A 24302-nucleotide genomic window follows, 5' to 3' on the forward strand; every position below is an offset into this window, starting at 1 on the left:
GCATGTCACTGCACTCTAGCATGGGTGACATAGCAAGACCTTGTCCCCCCCGCCCCCCCCCCCCCCCCAAAACAAAAGTCCCCAGAGCAGCCAAAGCAGCATTAGTGTCACCTGGGAATGTGTTAGAACAGGGGACACTTGGGGAGTGATTTGCATGCATGCTCAAGTTTGAGAAGCACTTCTCTTTACAGTCACTCAGATTCCTTTTGTCAGGAGGACAGAAGCAAAGCTGTCATCAAAAAGCTTAACTTTATTACTTAACTGCTAAATCATTTGTTCAGTCATTCTTTCATGCATTCACCTCTTATTCAGCTAAGACTTCAGCTGCTGTTACATACCAAATGGTATAGGAACCCTTCCCAGTCTTCCTGAGCTGCTCCTAGTCCTTGTTTAGTTAGTTTTTAATACCAATATAGCTCTTCTTCCTCCTTGTCCTCTTCCTCCATCACCACTCTGTGTTTTTAGGCTTACTGCAAATCCCAACTTTCTTGTTCTTGTTTTGGTATTGCAAGCTTGCTGGCTGGCTCCATTGGCCCACTCATTATCCTCTCCATCACTTTCTTTTCTTCACTTATTACTGAGTGATGCATATGTCTGTGTTTGTCTCTCTCCTAATTTTAGATTTTGATTAACCTGTATCCCCAGTGCCCTGGCATATAGTATTTGTTAAGTAAATGAATGGATAAATTCAGAATTGATCCCTTTTTTTTTGCCTTCTGTGCTTTATTCTCCATTATGTTATTCCCACCTTGTGCTATTGAAAAAAGGAAACTTCAGGCCAGGTGCAGTGACTCATGCCTGTAATCCCAGCATTTTGGGAGGCTGAGGTGAGTGGATCCCTTGAGCCCAGGAGTTTGAGATCAGCCTGGGCAACATGGCGAAACCCTGTCTCTCTACAAAAATTACAAGGATTAGCTGAGCGTGGTGGCGTGTGTCTGCGGTCTCAGCTGAGGCAGGAGGATTTCTCCAGCCCAGGAGGTCAAGGCTGCAGTAAGCTATGATTGCGCCACTGCCCTCCAGCCTGGGCAACAGAGCGAGATCCTATCTCAAAAGCAAAAAGAAAAATTTGAACTCAACCAAGACGATACATATTTACGATGTGCATCCTCTTTTTTTCCTTTTCAATTTTACATCTGGCTCTTTAACCAGCATTTTTATTTTCAGTTTTCTACCCGTTTTCTCTATGGTAATTTATCCATCTTCTCTTTTTAAAGATAAGATAAATATTATGTTCCTTGGCCAACTCTAGTCTCGGTTAAATGTCATCTGTATCCTAATTGGGTGGGGGAGGGGATCCCCCCACTCGCATCGTGACTCCACTAATGTGCTCTGAGTGCTGATCAGTAAAGATATTATTTAAACTACATACGTAACTTTAGTTTCTGCAGTCACACTCAAAAGAAGTAGGTGAAATAAATGTTAATATATTTCATTTTACCTAATCCAAAATATTTCCACAATTAATGTAACATTGTCAACGACATGTTACATTCTGATATTAAATTACCATTAAGTACAATTAAAATGTATTTTCTTATCCACACTAGGCATATTTCAGGTGCTCAGTAGCTGCACATGACTAGTGGCTACTGTAATGGAGAACATGGCTTCAGTCTCTGAAACACTGGCCACGCTTTTATCCTTGGATTCTTAGATTTCCATACAGTTGTTTCCTTCTCCCCTCACAGTGCAGATTCCCGGCATTTTCTTTGGGGGTTTTTGTATGTTTCTATTTCTGTATTGTAGTCAGAACTCTTAAAGCCTCATTAGTCGAAGTGAATAACCATGTGTTTTATTTTCAACCTTATGTTATCACTCATACTCTGAATGATGTAAAACTAGATAACTGGGGAAATGCAAGCAGAAACAAGCCAGGTCCCAGGGCTTTGTTGATGTGTACTGTGTTCATTCAGAATGTTTATATATTTTTAATCAAATACATAAAACACTGTGTTCTGCATAGTGTTTAGTACAACTAACAGAAGTCACTTTCTGAGATACTTCAGTCGCAAAGACTTAGTACAGAGAAATGAAGTGTGCATAAAATTGGTGGAAGGACTAGAAGAGCAAAAATCAAGGGGCCACTCTGTATTTTTGGCTTCAAGATCAAGCACCATAAAACTGCAGATGCTGTGCTAGCAGTGCTGCTACTGCCCAGCTCTGGTTGCCTTCGAGGGTTGTGACTAGACAGTGGACAGCGAGCGGGTCGAGTCGCTGTGGACATGTGTATGAGTGGAAGCTTCTTGTTGACAGAACTTACATTGATGTAAGGAACTCTGAGAGGCTTTTTTATTCACCCGTTTCCCTATAGTGTGACCTTACTGCTGGTTAAAATACTTCCATATCAGTTAGTACATAGCTGCTTTTTAGAGCCCCCAAGGGCCTGCAGCTTCTTTCCACATTTTGGTTACTAAAAGCACATCCATGAGCACCAAGACTCCCCTGCTTATCATCTGCTATCATAGAGAATCTTTATCCTTTGAGATGATCAAAGGCAAATCTGGTTACAATCTAATCTTATAGATGGCTATGAAGAAAAACAAGTGGAGTAGTATTTCTAGTTAATATCTAAAATGTGGCTACAAAGATAAGGATGCCTTTTCTTGTGTGGCAGGTACTGGTTCCTGCAGGCAATTCCAGAAAGGATTTTCAGTATCTGTAGAGTCAATATTTACCACTTCAAGAGTGACTAGTTTGATAACAGATACTCCTTTCTTTCTTTCAACCCTTTAGCTGCAAAAGATGTTTATGTACTCTTTAAAAAAGAATCCTAAAGTATAGTATTACAATTCCAAATTTCTGGTCAAATTTCTTACTGTTGAAATTGTTTTCCTCTTAGGCATTTCACTCTCTTTAAAGGTCTCAAATAGAATGAGGTTTTACTTTTCTCCACCCATTCAAAAGGGATGTGTGCTTTTAAATTCTCTTCTATCCACATTCTTGTCTGTCTTCATCAGCGTTGTGTAGGGTTAACTGTGGTAAAGTGCTGCCTCCTGATGTGATGTATTTAAGTGTTTGTCCCCTTTTCTCACCTGTAGGGCTCCTTGGTAATGACCAGTCTAAGGGATTAGGACCAGCATCAGAACAGTCAGAGAATGAAAAGGACGATGCATCCCAAGTGTCCTCCACTAGCAACGATGTTAGTTCTTCAGATTTTGAAGAAGGGCCGTCGAGGAAAAGGTTAGTACCCAAGGCTGAAAATATTGGTACCTTCAACCAGGGACTGCAAACTCAGCTGCCAGTTTTCACCACATGATAATGTGAGCCCATTCACCCAATCTCTTGATTTTCATAGAGGAGCCAGAATTATGAGGTTTCGTATCAAATGTCCTGCTTTCTAAGTATTGTCTAATAATTATAATTAAAAATGGAAAAAAAAGTGCTCTGGACTGACAGCACATGTTCCTGCTGGAACAGTTAGCCAAAGAGTTGCCAGCTTGTAATGCCTGTCTTAACTGTTCATTTTAATTGATTCTCAGCAGCAGTCATCTTGAGGAATATATATATATTAGGTGATGTTTTGCCACTTCTGAAAAGAGATCTTTCTAAAAATTTGAAGAAGTAAATGTGGTGTTTCTGAGACGTTTTTTCCTTGTCAGGAAAGCTGAAATTACACAGTGTATTTTTAATCCCTTGCTGTTTTACCAAGTTCCAAGTTAGTAGCTGTGGAATTGGTGCTTAAAACTTAGAACAGCAGTTATTTTTATGTGGCTTTCCTAAATAAGCTTAAGATAGTTTGGTAAGGAAGTTGGCTTTAGTAGTTTGATAACAGTTTGTGGTTTCATGGTCAAACAGTGGCAGTGACGTTTTATAATAATGATTTTACTTGGGTGTTTTTGAAACCCTTTGCCTAGTATCTACCCTACTTCATACCTGATATGTTATTTCCTTTTTTTCCCTCTTAGAATTTATATTTCCCTTTGTTCTCTTTATGTTTACCTGGATGATTAGCTTCATGACTTTTTCTTAGAATTTGTTAGTTTCGGAGATTGAAGGAAAAGAAAAAAAGATCCCCCTTGTCTGCTCATCTGTTTACTCATTCTGGAGAATTTACTTTTCAGAAACAATCTACATGTATCTAAGGAAGAACAGAGTAGAGTGAAAAATTAAGAGAAAAGGAGAAGATTAGCCATGTGTAGATATTTAAAATTCCTGTTTTCAGGTCTGAAATTTGAGATGCATAGCTCAAAGTCTTTATTTTCTCCATCATGAGGTGTCGTCTTTTAAATACATTGAATCTGTATTCTTCTCTCGTTTTCTCTTCATCCTCAGCACTTTGTCTTAGAAGATGTCGTAGGATTCGTTATTAGTATAGTTAGGATCTTCCCGTGTACTGAGCTTTGTATGTCACTCCTTTAAAAAGAGTGTCTCAGTGATGAACCTGTTATGTTACAGATACTCCATAACAAACATTCCCCTGTTCCAGTTTAAAGCATGAATTATCACAAGAGAGTGATTTTAAGGATGTGTAAAAAATTGTGTCAGTAAATATATTGGAATGTGTGATAATATTATCCATGCCTCCAACATGGGCATCTGGCATGCATCTGGCATCAACTTTCATCTCCATTTGGGGAGCAGAATTCTGAGTCTGGGCACCCACTCCTTTAGCTATGCGGCTGACCATCACCCTCACTTCTGGCTGAGAGCTGGTCAGCATCCGGGTGCAGTGATGTGTGTTGTAGGCTTCATTCTTAAGGAGGAGGGACTCTCTGTCGCTAACTCATTGTGATTCTCTCAGAAGATAGTGCTGCTGGCTTTCTCTTTGTATGGGACCACAGTGTCATGTGGCACCTGAGCGCAAAGCAGTCGTTTAACTGGAATTCTTTAAAGTGGTAGAAAAGAGAAACTCTTTTCAGAGTTAGCTGAAGGAAAACTTAGCCATGGCAAATCCTTTTTAATTATCAATGTGTCAAGTATCTTACTGAATTAAGGATTCATTGCAACCTACTAACTTGGTTCTGGTCTCATAAAGATTTTCTGTGGATTAAGGTTTGATAGGCTTGGGTAGATTTTGAGGATGGCTGGGGCACTCTTGATTATAAGAGGAAGATTTTGTAGCCTTCAAATGCGTAGTGTCATTAGGGTATGCATTTCTTTTTTGGGGGGGGGGTCGAGGGAGACAAGAGTCTCGCTGTCACCCAGGCTGGAGTGCTGTGGTGCAATCTCAGCTCACTGCAATCTTTGCCTCTTGGGTTCAAGCGATTCTTATGCCTCAGCCTTCTGAGTAGCTGGGATTACAGGCACATACCACCATACCTGGCTAATTCTTGTATTTTTAGTAGAGAAGGGGTTTTGCCATGTTGGCCAGGCTGGCCTTGAACTCCCGGCCTCAAGTGATCCACCTACCTCCGAAAGTGCTGGGGTTATAGGCGTGAGTCACCACACCCAGCCAGGGCATACATTTCTTGGGATGTTGCAGGGTATGTAGCAAGCAAGCATAAACTGATAACTTAAAACTTAAGGCCTTAAAGAACTCCTTTATTTTGATCCTTCTTCAGTATTTAGTGGGTTGGGAATGAACCCTGCCTTCAAAAGCAGAGTAAATGACTTGGGACCTGAATTTCCAGAGCTTGGGTAGTATACTGTTGAAACTGTAATACGTAACCTGTCTTCAGCTCACATACAGAATGCCTTTTCTAATAGGGTAATGGAATGTGCTGACTCTGAAGATGAGAAGTTGAGCCTAAAGTAACTACCTATAATGGTTAATTTTAAAATAGCATTAGTGGATTGTTAAACAGATGCTGTTTTTTACTTGTGAGTTTTAAATTTCCTAAACATTATACATGGGAAGAGCTTGTTGTTTTTTTTTTTGTTTTGTTTTTGTTTTTGTTTTTTGTTTTGTTTTTTTGTTTGTTTGTTTTTGTTTGTTTGTTTGTTTGTTTGTTTTTTGAGACAGAGTTTCGCCTTTGTTGCCCAGGCTGGAGTGCAATGGTGCGATCTCAGCTCACCGCAACCTCTGCCTCCCAGGTTCAAGGGATTCTCCTGCCTCAGCCTTCCGAGTAGCTGGGATTACAGGCATGCACCACTATGCCCGGCTAATTTTGTAGTTTTAGTAGAGACAGGGTTTCTCCCTGTTGGTCAGGCTGGTCTCAAACTCCCTACTTCAGGTGACCCGCCCACTTCAGCCTCCCAAAGTGTTGGGATCACAGGTGTGAGCCACTGTGCCGTGGGGAAGAGCTTTTAAGATTGACCATTTGCATTGTCTTTTGGTCTTTAGACTTTGTAGGAGAAAATACTGATTCCTAAAAATTCATATTGTTGTAGTTTGTTTCATGTTGCTGTAACAGAATAGCTGAGACGGGGTAACTTTAGAAATACAGAAATTTATTGGCTTACATTTCTGGAGGCTTGGTATTCAAAGATTGAGGGGCTGCATCTGGCAAGAGCTTTCTTGCTGCATTAGAACTTGGCAAGAGAGCACAAGAAAGTGCTAAGCTTGTTTTTTGTTGTTGTTTGTTTTTCTTTTTTAAGTTTAGTTTTTAAAGAGATGGGGTCTGGCTCTGTTACCCAGGCTGGAATGTAGTGGTGTGATCCTAACTTACTGTGTTCTCTAATGCCTGGGCTGAAGGGATCCTTGTGCCTCAGACTCCTGAGTAACTGGGACTACAGTCAGTCACATGCCTCCACGCCTGTCTAAGCTTGCGTTTATAACAAACCCACTCCCTAGACAGTGACATTATTCTGTTCACGAGGGCAGATCCCTCCTGATGTAATCACTTCTTAAGATCTCACCCTCTCAGCACTGTTGGATTGGGGATTAGGTTTCCAACACATGAGCTTTGGGGGGCCACATTCAGATCATACTACAGGGTCATAATTTATGTACTTGCTTTGGAAAGAGCATTTTCGCTTTATTTTTTAGAATGATACGAATTGCTAGTTAGCTATTCTTGTACATTTAATTACTCCTACTCTACACATCCTTTTATGTGCATGATTTTAGAATCATCAGCAAAAAAATATGCCTTTTGTCTATAGTAGGGTGATGGGGAAAGGGGAAGACTGAGAGGGATTTTATGTGCTTGACTTCCTTCTTATGGAAAATAAAAATCTATGGTGGAGACTGATGCCAGCCTCAGTTCCAACCTTATCTAGTCTGCTTTTCCAACCTGCACATTGAAGCAATTACATTTTTCTGATGATGCTAATAACATGTTTTAATTCTTCAGTTAAAACGTCCATGTGTTTACTTAAGTGTTATTTTTCTGCAGAAAACCCCGAGTCAGATTTTGCTGTGTGTATTTACTGCCAGTGCCTTTACTTGACACTAGGGATCTTTTTAGCTATAGAAACCAGTGGAGTCCAGAGTTCTTGAGGGTTTTGGAGTTTTCTCAAGTTTCTAATTCTCTTCCTCAGAATTTTTCTTTATAGAGGCAAGTACAACAACAACAAACCTCAAAACCAAAACCGGTATATTTTTACCTAGCCATTGAAAGGACATCTGAGATGCCCCTTTACAAAAGGAAAAGCCAACCCCCCCTTCAGAATCTCTCTGCCGTGTTCATGGAAAGGGCAGCCCAAGAAAAGATGACCGGAGATTCTGTGCTGGTGGGACCCTGAAGGCTGAGTCTTGTTTTTAGTTCTAGGTGTTTTCTTTTTCTTTTGATCATTGTGGTAGGTGAGGTTGTTTTTTTTTAAATGATACATTTACGTAGTTTATAATTTATATTGTTTAGAATGGAACCATTACAGAGCCTTTCATCCTGTTTTGAATGTGAAGGTGGCCCTGCCTATCTCCTTTCTCATTTTGCCCTTTTATTCCACTCAGTTCTTCTTGTAAAGTGTGTGTTTGCCCCATCAGTCTCTCAGTATGTGTAGAAACTGGAATGGATGGATTTTGGTCATTTGGGTGTGGACTTGTCAGAAACTCTTTGGAAGGATGGTTATGGAGATGAGGATTATTTGAGGAATGAAAAGATACTGTACAGTTAATTTGGTGATGGTATATTTTTAGATGTAAGTAAATACGAGATCTGAAATGTACGATTCAAAAGAGGTCATCTGAGTTGGCCACTAAAATTGAGAGCAAGATTAACTGTATATTTTATCTGTGGGTGAGTTGAAGGAAGAGGGTAGAAAAATTTCAAGAGAACGGTGGCTCTTAAGCGGGTCTTATGGAGACTGTGGTGCAGCATAAAGAGTATAGACTGGGGCCAGGCTGTGTGACTTGTCATTATATCTTGAACATTTACTTGTTGTGTTATATAATGCAACAGATATTGTATAATACCTGTTGGGCAGGTTATATAATATGTCTGGGCCCTAGTTCTCTCATCTGAAAGATGTGAATCACAATAATAACTTTCTGATTGTGTTTTGTGTCCTGAATATATTAATTCTTGAAGAGAATTTTGGTGTATTGGTTGGGTGCAATGTCTCACGCCTATAACCCCAGCACTTTGGGAGGCTGAGGCGGGCCAGTCACTTGAGTCCAGGAGTTGGAGAGACCTGCGTGGGCAATATGGTGAAACTCCATTTCTACCAAAAAATACAAAAAAAATTAGCTGGGCCTCTTGGCATGAGCCTGTCGTCCCAGTTACAGGAGGGTGAGATGAGAGGATCGTTTGAGTCTGGGAGACGGAAGTTGCAGTTAGCTATGATCGCCCCCTCACACTCCATCCAGGGGGACAGAGCCAGACTCTGTCTCAAAAAAATTTAAATAAGCGAATAAATAAATAAAAATAATTCTGATGTATAAACAGTACTCTGTGTGTTAGATGTTAGTAGCCATTGTCAGTATATGTGACACATGAATTGCTACATGTGAGTATGCACATCCTTTTGAGACTTCTCTGACGTGTTTCAGAGGGTTAATTTACACAAATGATGATTTATATCTTTCCTCTCTGTCAGCCCTACCACAGCCATCTGTAGGCAGATGGAAATGTATGGATACTCCGTCTTTTGAAGTTATCGAGTCACAGGAAGGACCCTTGTGGTGTATGGTGTAAATTTCCTCTGCCGAACTTGTTGCGACCTGCTATTTGCCTGAATGGAGCAGGCAAGAGTGGTGGGGTGAGCAGATTCCATCATGGCTCTTCATACATTAGTCATCGCTTCACCTTAGGGAGAGACCCAGAACCCTAGTGTTTAGTGTTGAGATTTCTTGTTAACTATATTCTTTTCTTTTCTTTTTTTCTTGTAAGACAGAGTCTTGCTCTGTCGCCAGGCTGGAGTGCAGTGGCCTGATCTCGTCTCACTGCACCCTCCGCCCTCCTGGGTTCAAGCAATTCTCCTGCCTCAGCCTCCTGAGTAGCTAGGACTACAGGCGCCTGCCACCACGCCCGGCTAATTTTTTGTATTTTTAATAGAGATGGGGTTTCACCGTGATCTCGATCTCCTGACCTCGTGATCCGCCCGCCTCGGCCTCCCAAAGTGCTGGGATTACAAGCGTGAGCCACCGCGCCAGGCCCAAAATGTCTCTTAACTCTTGATTTATGTTTAGAAGCTTCCACTGACCAGGTTATTTGGAGTTTATTTTGTTGTTACAACCTGGAGATATATTTTATAAATAAGAGAAATAGTATTTTAATTTTCAACTTTAGAATTATCATGGGTGAAATGTATTCTCTACTACAGAAAGTAAAGTGAGTAAGAGATTATGATGTGGCAATTTTGAACACAAAAGATGTGAAAGTGACTATAAAGTAAATATGGGTAAATCTCACCTGTCTGCTGTTTCAAGTTATCTATGTAGTTGCCATTTTTGTTTCTAGTATCATTTCCATTTGCTTTTGCTTGAAGGATTTTTAACATTTCTAACATTAGGTCTGCTGTTGATCATTCAGCTTTTTATGTCTGGGAAGATCTTATTTCACCCACATTAAAGAAATGCTTTTGATGATAATTGTAGAATTACATGCAGTTATACAAAATACACCTTCATTTCTTATAGATATTTTTGCTGGGTATAAAATTTTAGGTTAATAGTCATTCACTATCAGTACTTCAGTGACATTGCTCCACTGTCCCGATGTGCATCATTTCTGTAGAGAATCCTGTAGTCATTTTCATAGCTTTGTAGGAGCAATCATTTACCACAATTTTCTTTTGAATCCCTTACTGGTTTTAGGCAATTTGATGTGATGTGCCTTGGCATAGTTTTTATTTCCAGAGCTTGAGATTCATTGAGTGTATTAGTTTTGTAGATTTCATTTACTATGGAAAAATTGGAGCCATTATTATTTTCAAATATTTTCATGTGCATTCGTCTCCCCTTTGGGGACTTCATTTTCATATATATGACTCTGAAGTTGTCCCATAGCTCATGTGTTTTGTTCCTTTTTTGATCTGTATGTTGCATTTTAGATAGTTTATACCCTAAATCTGCTGGTAAGCCTATTGAATATATCTTTCATCTCAGATATTGTTATTATATTTTAGAAGTTACAGCCGGGCACTGTGGCTCACGCCCGTAATCCTAGCACTTCGGGAGGCCTGGGTGGGTGGATCACCAGGTCTGGCCAACATGGTGAAACCCTGTCTCTACTAAAAATACAAAAATTAGCTGGGCGTGGTGGTGCACATCTGTAATCCCAGCTACTCAGGAGGCTGAGGCAGGAGAATCGCTTGAACCCAGGAGGCGGAGGTTGCAGTGAGCCAAGATTGCACCACTGCACTCCAGGCTGGGTGACAGAGCAAGACTCATCTTAAAAAAAAAAAAAAAAAAAAAAAAGGAAGTTAGATTTTGGTCTTTTCATAATCTTCAGTGTCTCTAGTAATATGCTTATTCTTTGGTGTTTCTTGAACATGTGGAGTACAGTTACAAGAGATTTGAGTATATGTGCTATTTTTGTCTTCCATTATTTACAAAACAGTTTTGATTGATTAATCTTCCTCCTCATCAGTCATATTTTCCTGCACCTTTGTGTGTCTGGTAGCTTTTTATTAGTTGACAGACACTGTAAATTTTTCTCTGGCTGTGGGAAATGTTCATATTTCTCTACATATTCTTGAGCATTGTTCTGAGATCTGATTATTAGGGAACAGTTTGATCTGTTTGGATCTTGGTTTCGAGCATGGTAAGGTAGAGCCAAAGCAGTGTTTACTGTGAGGCAATATTTCCCTGCTACTCAGGCAAAAACCGTTACGAGTATTTTACTTGATGTCCTATGGATTGTGTTTACCATGTAGGCTAGTAAGAATGGGCACTATTCCTGGTGCTTTTACAATTTGGATACTGTTCCTGCTAATCCTTTCTGGAAATACTTTCTCTTGGGTAGCTTCCTAACACAAATGTGCTTGTTAGTACTCAGCGGAAGACATGAGGAGGGCCCTTGGCAGATTCCATTGTTGTCTGTGTGGCTCTGGCCTCTGTTGTGCTCTGCCTTACACATTCTATCACCTTGGCCTCCCCTTGTGTTTCTCAACCCTGGCTCTGCTTGCCCTTTCCATAACTGCTGCAGCCTGGACATTCTCTCAGGGCAGTGAGCTGGGGGGATCATTTGTTTTCCATCTGTCAGGGATCACTGTATGTTGCTATATGGTGGCCATTGTTTTGTGTGTATTTTTAGTTCTTTCAGGGAGGCAAGAGGTGTAAATCCTGTCTAGCTTCGCTAAAAGCGGAAGTTCTGTCTTTGAATGTTGAATGAGAGCGTGAGAGAGACACATACCATCAGGAAATGGAACTAGCCACGGTCATAGCTTTTCATTTAGTTTTGTTAGTCTTTAAAAAAAAAAAAAAAGGTGAACAGCATAAGTAAGCCCTGACTCCAAGAAAAAAATTTCAAAATTAATAAACATAAACATTCGGCCTATAATAAAAATAGTAAACTCTATTCCATAATAAAGCCTGTGACTATTAGAAGTCCTTCTTTGAAGCTATGGAATCTGTCTCTTCCATTAGGAGGAACTGACCTTAGCCTAGATAATATTGTGCTAAAAATTTTTACCTTAATTCTTTTGAAATACCTGTTTTTAAGGTTTTACCACCCTCACTTGGCAGCTGAGTTAATAGGATTTGGATCTAAGCTTTCACATCTATAATGCCTGCACTTTGCCACTGCACCATGTCACCTTCCATGAGTTGTAGCAAATGTAGGTCTGAATTTTCAGGTGTCATCTGGACAGCAGTTGGCTTGGTAAGCTGTACTAGGGGTTGGGGTGCAGTTTGGACTGGGGGCTGGCCTGGTCCACAACTGTGCCGAGAGGAACGTCTTGCTGTCATGCCTAGTGTTACTCTTCAGCCCATCTCTTCTAGTAAATAATCTCTTTTCTGCCAAGGGATGTATTCCTTCTTTTCTGAAGTACATGAAATGCCTTTCTTCATTATAAACCGAGCGATGGATAGAAAGGGGAAAAGTTTTAGCTTATCTTGAGCAGAACCTATGGCTCCCAAAATCCTCTCTTGGGTCCTCCAATGTTAGAGGTCCTTTTGTGTAAGGACCCCGGAGAGACGCGCGTCCAGAATGTGAGAGCTGGGAGGGCCCAGCTCAGCTGACTGTTGATTCAGGTAGCTACTGCAAGTAGATCTGTGATTACTTGTTGATTTTAGGGGGTGGTTCTCTGTCCTTCTGGACGAATACTCTTTTTCTTTAGTTTGCCTGCAGTGAGCTGGAGTTGGTAGGTTTGGGGGTGGCTCACATCACAGTGCCTGCTTGTGCATATTCACCTTTCCCATGGAAATCTTCCAAGTTTGGGAGGGAAGTTTGTATCTCACGCACTGTACCTTCACCTTGATCAGCAGGGTGAACCTGAGTTCCTGGGTTTCGGTGTCTGAGGTTGGATAGCACAGAGCTGAGGAAGCGTTCTCTGAGTGTGCCAGCAGTTCTCGCTGGGCCGTGCGTGCTCAGTTTCCTGGAGGCTGCACATGCTGCTCGTCGACATTCGTGGTCAGGTTCTTTCCCTGCAGCAAAAACCCTTGGTTCAGACCTTATATAACTCACAATTTCTCACCTCTGCTCTAGGGTACCCAAGACGGTGGCTGTGTCTCCCCACTTCTGCTTCCCCATCATGAAATAGAGCCCCACCATGGGTGTCTACAGAATAGATGAAGCTGGTCAAATAAATACAAAATCTGACTGGTTTTGCATGGGCTTCCCCTCTCCCCGTCCCTCTCTCACAATTTTAACTGCTTGGCAGAATACTGCTTATGTGACTCTGTTTTGGGATTATAAAACAATCTTTTGTATTGCTCCAGTTTACAGGAAGCAGCTCCTTTTTTCTCATTAATGATGCCTGTTGTTGAGTCCATCTTGTCTTCTCATGGGTTAGGCCTACTTGACTATGCTATCAAGGCTTACAGGTGTAGCCTAGTCTTTTTTTTTTTTTTTTTCTTTTAATTTAAACATTTATTTGAGACAGGGTCTGGCTCTGTTGCCCAGGTTGGAGTGCAGTGTTGTGATCTCGGCGTATTGTAACCTCTGCCTCCTGAGCACAAGTGATCCTCCTATCTCAGCCTCCGAGTCGGTGGGACTACAGGCATGTGCCCCCATGTCCAGCTAATTATTTGCATTTTTTGTAGAAGTAGGGTTTCACCATGTTGCTCAGGCTGGTCTTGAACTCCTGGGCTCAGTTGATCTGCCTGACTCAGCCTCCCATTGTTGAGATTACAGGTGTGAGCCACTATACCTGGCCTGCATCCCAGTCATCTGTCGTTGGAAAGAAAGCTGAGGTCCAGCTCGTTTTTTGGGGTTGGGGACAGGATAGTGGTTTTGGCTTTTGGGAAGAATTGTGCAACTACTAAATTCAGAAGGATTAATATAGGAGGTAGAGTTCAACATAATAGAAGGAAGAGTTTGGATGGGGAATGTGGTTTGTTGGTGTAACGCTGTGGGGCAAGTTGTTCCTGAGTCATGGGACAAAGACAGGCTGGTATTTTAAGTTGACTTTTATGGTCATGTGTGGGTAGATTTGTGTGGCTTACGTGGCAGGATGGACTGCAGGTTCCATTTCATAATTGTTACTACCTAGATCAGGATAATTAAGTCTGAGAGGTACCTCTGTATGCTTGACCTCACCCTTGGCTGAGCACATACGTTTTATCCTTGAAATGGGATATCTGTGTGCAGGATGCTGGAGAAGCTTGTCACTTCTCATCTCCACTCCTTGTTGGCCTCTGTTTCCCTTGGGGCTGTGATAGGGAAGAGGTGTGAACACGTGTCTGGGGACCAGTGTTTTGGGTTCCTGCAACTGTGAATACCTTTATGGTGCTGCTGTGCCTTTTCACGTTCCCCATCTTTGGGTGGAGCTCTGTTTTTGTTTTCCCAAGACACCTCCTCTCCCGGAGGGCCTTTTTGTTACCTCTGTCCCTTTCTCTAGTGGTCAGGCTTCATCCCCTCGTTGGTCTGCGTTGTTTGGCCAGTACTTACTACTTTCACTGCTTAGACATCTGAGCCCACATTCCTGAACTCTTTCTGGAAGGCACACAGACCTGAATAGACCTGTATGTATTCATCCCTGGCTGCCTCTTTTTTTTTTTTTTTTTTTTTTTTAAGAGATGGGGTCTTGCTTTGTTGCCCACATTAGTCTCAAACTCCCAGCCTCAAGTGATCCTCCTGCCTCGGCCTCCCAAATTTCTGGAATTACAGTCATGAGCCACTGTGCCCGGCCCTTGACTGTCTCTTGATCTTCAAGCCCTTCTTGGCTTATTTTGATTTGGAATTGGTTTACACCAGGAGTTCTCCCTCCACAATCCTGCAAATGTTGTGGCTTAGTGTCAAACATGTTTTTCTAGCCCAGTCTTATAATTAACCCTTTGATTAGAAATTAGGAGAAAAGAGAAAAATTTATGATCATAGATTCATATAGACTGGCCTTGAATCTAAAGTAATACCCTGTCCCTGGGAGAGTCAATTATCTGAAAGAAGAGCAACTTTGCAGAGTGGCTCTGTTGATGTTAATAACAGGCAAACACTTGGCTAGGCATGGTGGCTCACGCCTGTAATCCCAGCACTTTGGGAGGCTGAGTTGGGCGGATCACCTGTGGTCGGAAGTTCGAGACCAGCCTGACCAACATGGAGAAACCTTGCCTCCACTAAAAAAAAATACAAAATTAGCCTGGTGTGGCGGTGCATACTTGTAATCCCAGCTACTAAGGAGGCCGAGGCAGGAGAATCGCTTGAACCAAGGAGGCAGAGGTTGCGGTGAGCTGAGATCACGCTGTTGCACTCCAGCCTGGGCAACAAGAGCAAAACTGTATCTCAAAACAAAACAACAACAACAAAAACAGCAAACACTTACATAGCATTTATGATGTGCTGTCCACTTCCACTGTTTCACATTTCTTACGTATGTTAGCCCATTTTATTCTCATAGCAAAATCATTAAGATCGGTTATTTTATTATCATCCCCATCCTACAGATGAGAACATTGAGCCAGAAGACTATACTTGTCTGGGAGACAAGGCTCCCCGTATGTAATACAGACTCAGTAAATGATGTCTGCTCACCTTAAATAAGTCAATGAAGAGCCATCATAATGTACTGACGACAAAGAGAGAATACTATAGTTGTACCTTCAAAATTTTTGGAGTGGCCTGAGAATTCTGGGGTATGGCAAAGTGATTCCATTTTAACCTTCAGAGGATTGTGACCTCCAAGGAGCCACATATGCATGGGTGCTAATTTGTTAATGAAAATGCATGCTGATAGTTTTCTCGGGTGCTGAGATGCAGCTACATATGATTGATTTAAGCCTGTTTTGAGCCATAGGAAATCTGCATCGCGGGGAAAGTAGAGAAGTAAATAATTTTTGTTGCGGTGTACTGTGGTATGAATGTGCCCCCCAAATTTCATGTGTTAGGAACTTGTTCCCCAATGTAGAGGTGTTGGAGTCATGAGGGCTCCACCCTCTTGAGTGGATTAATACCTTTATCATGGGAGTGGATTCCTTATAGAAGGACAAGATAGGCCCCCTTTTGTCTCTCTCTTGCCATGTGTTGCCTTCTACTCTACTATGTTAGGTAATGGCATGAAGGCCACCACCATATGCTTGTCCATCAGTCTTTAAAATTGTGAGAAATAAATTTCTGTTCTTTATACGTTACCCAGTGTTAAGTATTCTGTAATAGAAGCCTCAAATGGACTTAGAGTGCAAGTGTGCTGCAAAAGAAAGATGCATGAAGTTTGTGGAACACACAAGCAGAGTGACTAGGGAAATTGCGGCAGCTTCAATATGGTCATGTGTGCGCTTCATTTCCCATCTCTGGGAGATGTAAAAAGAGGAGGAGACCCTTTTAATGTTGTTGTGCTCTTCTGGGTCAGTCAGTCCTCTTTGACTTCCTAACGACATGATGTGAGTTGCCAGCTGTGGGTTTCTCAGCCAATCTAATGCAGGGAAACAGGCCTGTACCTGTTTCTCTGAACCTGGTAGCTGGGTGCAGTGTAGTTATAGTAATAACATGATGAGCTTCTTGAGTGCTGGAGAGTTTGCCGTGGGAGGGCACAGCAGCTGCTTGAGACCTGCCACTCAAGAAGGGCCAGAGTTTTTGAGATTGTGCCTCTTGATAATCCTTGAGTGGGGCCGAGGTTTGACAAGTGAAGGGTTCTTTGTGCTTCTTAACAGGCTGCTTCTAGAAGGCTTTGTGTGCTTCAGGGCATTCTCTTTACCGATGGACTTTACAAGCTGGCTGAGAGAGAAGGCAGGATTAAATTATAAACTTTTCTTTACCAAGATGGTGAGCTGGAGGCAAGATGGTTAGTTGATATTCAAAGGGACACACGTGGGTGTTGGGCAGGCTGCACCTTGGACAGGCTCAGCTAGGCAGACTGGAAATGACCAGCAACCCAGGTGGTTTGTAGAATTAAATGAAATAACCTGTCTCAGTACTATGTAGGAGGTTACTATGCTTAAGTGTTGGCTCCCAAATCAGTCTAAGCCAAGATGTGCTCAGAGGCACTGAATCAATATTTGTTGAATGGATGTGGACTGACAGCACTAGCTTCCTTCAGTTATAGCAGGGAGTAGAAGAGCTCCAAGAGGGTTTCCTGTCTTCACCTTAGTAAATGAAAAACAAACCCCGATCTTGCTTGCTTGCTTTTTTTCCCAACCCCCAGAGGAAGAGGTGACTTAAGCCTAATAGATTTTTGGATAATTACAAAGAAGACAGGAGATTTTACCATTTGAAAGCCATCGGTGCCATTTTATGGTTTTGATCAAAAGGCTTATTTATAGTATACATTTACATTGTTTATGTGTTTGTTAAAGAATTACATAACTGGCCTGAGTAATTGGGGGTACATCAGCACCTTGATATATTTGGAGTAGCACTTTGCAGGAATGTAAAGGAGGGCTGTGTCTTTCTGGCAACCCTTAGTGGCTGTGTGCAATTTATTTTTAACCTTGCCATTTATGCTCGTCTTCCTGAAATTTGTGTTTTAAGAATTTGAAACCTGGGTCTTCTTTCTTTAACAAGTTCCTGTTCCTGCTAGACTTGGGTCTGTCTCTAGAGAGGTCTTATTAGATACTCAATTCTTCTGCATAAACCTGCACCACACTCCATCCTAAGAGTTCAGAGCGTGTGAGTTGTAGTATGATGGAAGGAATGGAAAAGCCTGGACCTGCCGCAGAATGTTTGCATCCTATGCAGGTTTAGATGTTGGCAAACACTTGCTGGGACTCCATATTCACCCCCATCATTTGCTTCAGGCTCCTGGCAAACATACTAGCTGCTTCTGCATTTGTTTATTTTCCAGAAAAAAAAAAAAAAAGGCTGGAACTTCATTTTTATTACTGCAGTGGCCATTTCCTTTTTCTGTTACCTCAGAGATCAGATTGCAGGGCTATCACTTCCACCTCCCATGTAAATTATGGTCTAGTATGCTTTGTGGTTGCCATGGAAACTGCTGGATACAAGTTTCTTTCCTTCCTCCTCTAAGCTCTTGCTGGGCTTTTAAACAGTAACATTTCTGTCCCATCCCATTGCCCTCCTTGCCTTTTCACACCCCCAAAGGACAAATCTAAACACCACCCTGATCTTTTTCAGCAGTTTCTGACCCTCCTGGAAACATTTGATCAGTTCCTGAATCTTCCTTAGTGTGAATATGTAGACACTGGTTCCTGGCATCTTACATGAAAGGCACTAGATGCTGGAATTGTGAGGGCTTGGAGTCACCTGGTTTGTGAAGGAGGTGACAGCCATTAATGTCACTTGTGGTTTGCATGCGAGTGCTTATATGGGGTTGTTAGACATGCCTTTTTTTTTTTTTTTTTTTTTTAATGCAGACTGCTACTTGGTGTTAATACCTCACTTGACTGCTTGGTGCAATTGCAAGCAGTGCACAGTGCTTTGACTAAGATGGGAATTGAATGTTTCTTCTTACTACTGTTGCCTTACACTTCCTGCTCCCTCACTGCCTCCCTCCCATTTTATTGTAGGATGGGGGTTTGGTGGGTGATGAAAGGCAGCAACCAAAGTGACTTGTTTTAGATGAAAATTGGGTTCATTTCTGCTTTTGGAAATTTTAAGGAGGGGTTTGTATGGTAAGTGGGTTTTTTTCCACACAATAAGATAAATATCATGCAAGAATATTTTTTCCTTTAGGCTCAATGGCTTTAATTTGCAATGATAGAATCTTCTCTTTTTGTGTGTGTGTGTGTGTATATATATATATATAATTATTGTATATTATTATATTATTATTATTATACTTTAAGTTCTAGGGTGCATGTGCACAACGTGCAGGTTTGTTGCATATGTATACATGTGCCATGTTGGTGTGCTGCACCCATTAACTCGTCATTTACATTAGGTATATCTCCTAATGCTATCCCTTCCCCTCCCCCCACCCCACAACAGGCCCCGGTGTGTGATGTTCCCCTTCCTGTGTCCAATTCCCACCTATGAGTGAGAACATGCGGTGTTTGGTTTTTTGTCCTTGCGATAGTTTGCTGAGAATAATGGTTTCCAGCTTCATCCATGTCCCTACAAAGGACATGAAGTCATGCAGTGACAGAATCTTCCAGTGCCAGTCATGGTGACTCATGCCTGTAATCCTAGCACTTTGAGAGGCCAAGACTGGCGAATCACCTGAGGTCAAGAGTTCGAGACCAGCCTAGCCAACATGGTGAAACCTTGTCTGTACTTAAAATACAAAAATTAGCTGGGCCTGGTGGCACACACCTGTAATCCCAGCTACCCGGGAGGCAGAGGCTGCAGTGAGCTGCGATAGCACCACTGCAGTCCAACCTGGTGGACACAGTGAGACTGTCTCAAAAAAAAAAAAAAAAAAAAAAAAAATTCTAGAGTATAGTCCTCATTAATTGTCTTGATAGCTCCATCCCGATACTTAAAGCTATTCACAGAATTGGTTGAAAGCAACATCATCCATATGTGATTGTCCTGCATGTGTTTGGGTGGGGCGAGGAGTAGGTAGTCTTTGCTGTCTAGGCTATGCCCACTTGAGTAGGGATGGTCCTTGTTTATCTTTGTATCCCCAATGGTGGCAGAGTATCTGCTGTGGAATAACAATTTGCATGTTTTTGAGTGTGTAAACAAATTCTAAGAGTAGCTAAACCAACTATTAGGAAAAGGAATCTTTTTCTTGTTCTTTTTTTTTTGGAGGTAGTTGTGGTCTCACTCTGTCACCCAGGCTGGAATGCAATGGTGTCATTGTAGGTCACTACAACCTTGGATTCCTGGGCTCAAGCAGTCATCTCGCCTCAGCCTCCTGAGTGTCTGGGACCACAGGCACATGCCACCATGGCTGGCACACATTTTCATATTTTGTAGAGGTTGGGTCTCAGCGTGTTGCCTGGACTGGTCACGAACTCCTGGTGGCCTCAATTGATCTTTGCACTTCAGCCTCCCAAAGTGCTGGGATTACAGACCTGAGCCACTGCACTCAGCGGAAAAGGAAACATTTCTAAAGGGGTCATCACATTTCAGAGGCAAATACTCCTGTTTAGAATTGTTCTGGTCTTTTGCACACTATCATCTTGGGAGGGGGTGTATGCACGTGTGTGTGTGTGTGTGTGTCTGTCTGTCTGTCTGTCTGTCTGAAGTAAAAACCCATTGGATTTGTTCTTTTGAAGTGTTAGGAAAGAACTGAGTACACGCTTTTGGTAGTGATACATACTGTTTTGTCTCCGGCCCTGCGAGAGAGAGAAATGTACACAAACATTTCTACGTTCTTCTACCTGGGTACAGAAACTCCACATCTGACCATAGGGAAGCCAAAATGTACGGTGTAAATTTTACTCCTTGGTACATCTGATTAGTAATAAGGAAGTGAGTATTTCTAGCATCACAGCAGGCTTGTGAGTCCTCAGACGTCATTATAATGTTGCCGAATTGCTAGCAGCCCTCTCTAATTAGTCATGCCAAGAGAAGGCAAAATTCCATCTTCTTGCATGAAGATTCTCTGGTTCTTCCCTTGGCGCCAACTTAGGGTTAACTCCAGCTTTCTGGACTCTTTCAAATTTAAAAGCATTTAACCTCAGCATCTATGTCATGATAATACAATAATGTCTTATAAGGATGCCATTAAATATATCTGACGTTCTTCCTAAGATTGTGTTTTTTCCTTAGGTACAAGATGTACTTTTGCTTCTTTATCTTCCTGGAGTTTAGTTATCAAGACAATTTCTGTGACGTTAAAATACCATGTATGACCACTTTATAGAATATGTCAAGTATGTACAATTGACCTTAATGTTAATTCATTTCGTTTACTGCATTAAAAAAATGTGGAAAGAAGGAAAACATTTAAACAGAAAACAAGAACCATGCTTGATACTGAGTTGTTTTCCTGCTGTTTATATGTGGTTGCCAATTATATGTTGAAATACATGAGGCCTTTTGAGATGTTGCTTCTCTTATATGAAGTACTGTTCTGTTGAGTATGTAACAGCATAATAGGCCAGGTGCTTTATTGAGTTAAGTAAATTGTTTTCTAATATGATTTAAAAAGTGCACTAAGCAAGCATTGGGTCGGGTGTAGTGAGATGTCCGTCTGTGAAGTGCTTATTGATAATCTGGTGGTAAAATCGCTTTTGTCAGTGCCTACTTACCTGGGGGTTGTGGGACTTGTGGGGAGTGCTTTCCAGTCCAAGCCTACTTAAGCTTCTGCTAACTCTTGGGGGAATGAATGGTCTGTAGGGGCTGCTTTGAGTAACTGCACATGATCCAGGCCAGTCTTGGGGTACTTTATTATTCTGTCAACTTGGAACTGTGTAGGATGGGATTCTAGCAGTTTCTAAATATATGTTGTTTTCAGAGCCATTCTTTTTCTGGAATGTAGTTACAAATTTGTTCAGCCTGTTACTCAGCCCCCAAGAAATATGTTTGCATTCATTGTGACAGCCTGTAGACTATTGGTACCGTGCAGGGCTGTAATCTGCTTGTTGTTCCAGCAAATGCCATTGTGTAATGTGGACTGGCACTTGGCCTTTCTGGAGCTTGTAGTTTTTCCCCTTTGTGGGGAGTTGAACTGCCTTTGCCATAATTTCTCTCCTGATTATCATTTCTTATGCCTCCTGCAATTCAGTCTAATTGAACTGTGCTGGGATAAATAGAGCCCTTACAGATCATGTGAATGTGAGATCATCCCATTCCCTAAATGAGGAATCTATGGCTTAGATAGGACTGGGTGCTGTGAGTCTTCGTGATTAATATTTTGAAATGATTTAGGAACCCAAATGCACGCTGATGTTTTCCATCAGGTGCAATCCATATTTCTCCTAAACGATGCCCTCCTGCTGTTTGGGTTTTGGGAATTGTTTGAGGCCAAGAAGAGGAGGGTATGGCTCCTTCAGCTTTACCCTTCTGAAGGTCATGAGGAATAATTCTGACAAACACCTTGAAGACAGTGACGGCTTGTGCCTTCTGTGTTGCTGTTACCACTGCCTCCACTACTTTTAGTGTAAACAGGCCCTTTACATATTATTCACGTTTCTTGGTTCAAGCCTCAGAAGACCAGGATATAATTTTAAATTGCAATTAGTTAATTGAAATTAAGTTTCTAAAGAAAGTGTTGAAGACTCTGATCTTTTTCCCTTTCAATGAAGCAATTTAAGCACTGTAAGAAATTTACAGATGTCAGTTTGGATAATGACCCCTTAGATTTTTTCCAGAGAGGTTCTGTCTCCAGTGTTGTCCCTTTATTCAGAGACATTGAATCAGAGCTGTGAAGCAGTCTGTTTTGTGACTTCTGTTGAAATCCTCTTAAGCCAAGTCACTAAAGGTATGCCACTGGAAAGGACTCTTGTCTCTTGTGAAATAAATCCAGTAGGAAGCCTGTTCCCAGGAATGCCTGGTTAGGTACGCAGGCCCACTGTGCTCAGTAGTGCTCCTGCACTTTTGCTAAGCCACTGAGACCCACAGTTCAGCTGGTACCAGTGTGTTAGCGGTGGAGGGTGTCCAGGTTCTTGGCGTTTTGAACAAAGAATTGGACAGAACACACACACAAAGCAATGAAAAAAAAAAAAAAGCACAGATTTAGTGAAACGAAAGTACACTCTACAGGCCGGGTGTGGTGGCTCCCATTTGCAATCCCAGCACTTTGGGAGGCCAAGGCGGGTGGATCTCTTGAGGTCAGGGGTTCAAGACCAGCTTGGCCAACATGGTGAAACCCTGTCTCTACTAAAAATACAAAAATCAGTCAGGCGTGGTGGCTCACGCCTATAACCCCAGCTACTCGGTAGGCTGAGGCTGAGGCCTCACTTGAACTTAAGAGGCAGAGGTGGCAGTGAGCTGAGATTGCGCCATTGCACTCCAGCCTGGGCAGACTTGGGACTCTGTCATCTTCCAGCTACCCTCACCTTCAAAAACAACAATAACAACAACAAAGAAAAAAAATACACTCTACAGAGTGGGAGTGGGCTCGAAGCAAGTGTCTCAGTAGCACTGGTTGCAGAATTTTCTGGGGTTCAAATACCCTCTAGAGGTTTCCCACTGGTTACTTGGTGTATGCTCCATGTGAATGAAGAGGATGAAGTTAAGTTTCCTGCCATAGCTGGAAAGTTTGGAACGTTAAAAAGCTATTTACTTGGGCTAGAAGGTTGGCAGTTTTTCCATTTGGTTTCGTTCTAGGAAGTCCTTAAGCTCCCTCCCTCCAGACCCTGTTCTCCTGCTGCAGAAGCACAGGTTTTCGAATAAAGTTAGATGTTTGGTTTGTATCTAACCTGTTAAAAGCTACTTAAAAGTGTCTGAGTCTCTCTGTTTCCTTGTCTGATAAATGCAACCATTACACCTTATAGCATTGACTCTAACCCAGTATTTCTCACATGTAAGCATGCATCAGAATCATCTGGAGGACTGGTTAAAACACAGACTGGCTAGGTCCTGCCCTCAGAGTTTTTGATTCAGTTAAGTCTGAGGTGGCGCCTGAGAATTTGCATTTCTAGTATGCTCCCAAGCGATTCTTTTGTTGCTGGTTGGAGAATCACACTTTGATAAGCACCACTCCGAGGGCTCTGTGTGATTTAAAGCACGTATTATTACCCTTAAATAATAAGCACCCATTCTATACATAGTTGCTGGGTAAGTGAACAGTGATTATGTCTGTGGTTAAGAATTTTTAGGGCCAGGTAGCCCCATTTCCTTATAGGGACCTTTTACTTTGCGTGTCCCCAAATGTTTCCTTCCTCAGCTTGTTCATCTGCCTTGTGCAGAGAAAGAAAAGCAATAATGTTTTTCCTTCCCTTGCGGTTTATTTGAAATTATTTATAGTCTAGTTGTTGGCTGCATGCCTCCTCCCCAACCCCCATGTCTGTGTGTGTGTGTGTGTGTGTGTGTGTGTAATTTCAGTTTAGGCAGTCGCTTAGGTGGCGTGCATCCTACCTAAGGGCATGTCATCCAAGTGAAAGTCTTTTCTTGATGTAAGCAACTTATTAGAGCAAACAATGTGATTTAATCTTGGATTTCCTTTGTATTAGGCGGTCATACGCTGGCTTTAATTTTATATTCGTAAGATGATTCCCAGCTTCCTGTGGGTTGCAATACATGGTGTTTCCCTTGACCAGGTTGATGCACCCACTACTGCCCACCCACATCAATTGCATCATACACGACTGGGGATGCTTTTCTCCATTCTTCTGGGAACATGGGGGGAAAATTTGACAGTGCTTTCTCCCTGATAGTTGTTCTTTTCTCTTATAATTAGCATTAGTGGATGATACTGTGGCTGACAATAATGCAATATCCATCATACCCCTGTTTTTTAAATTCTTTTAGGCCATAAGAGTTTTTCCCATAGCCCTCACTCTCCAGGGTGTGTGTGTGTGTGTGTGTGTGTGTGTGTGTGTGTGTGTGTGTGTGTGTCAACGGTAGAATAGGGTTGAGAATATTTATGTATGTGCCAGTGCACTTTACTTTCCCTGGTTTCACATGTTTCAACTTGCACGAGACGGTTTATAC

At 41.9% G+C, this 24302-nt stretch overlaps 1 protein-coding gene across 5 annotated transcripts in view; it reads left to right on the forward strand.

Annotated features, from left to right (window-relative positions):
* Positions 1-24302, forward strand: part of JARID2 (jumonji and AT-rich interaction domain containing 2) — a 277505-nt gene that overhangs the window by 163452 nt on the left and 89751 nt on the right. For 4 of the 5 annotated variants that reach the window (XM_058432446.1, XM_032141133.2, XM_058432447.1 and 1 more), the window contains one exon: positions 3039-3180. The exons of the other annotated variant lie outside the window; for it this stretch is intronic. In XM_058432446.1, coding sequence (XP_058288429.1) covers positions 3039-3180 — 142 coding nt within the window. The remainder of the gene's footprint in view (positions 1-3038; positions 3181-24302) is intronic. 5 annotated transcript variants of the gene reach the window in all.

The sequence above is a fragment of the Hylobates moloch genome, unplaced genomic scaffold (genome assembly GCF_009828535.3).
Source record: "Hylobates moloch isolate HMO894 unplaced genomic scaffold, HMol_V3 SCAFFOLD_20, whole genome shotgun sequence".
NCBI classification, from domain to species: Eukaryota; Metazoa; Chordata; class Mammalia; order Primates; family Hylobatidae; genus Hylobates; species Hylobates moloch.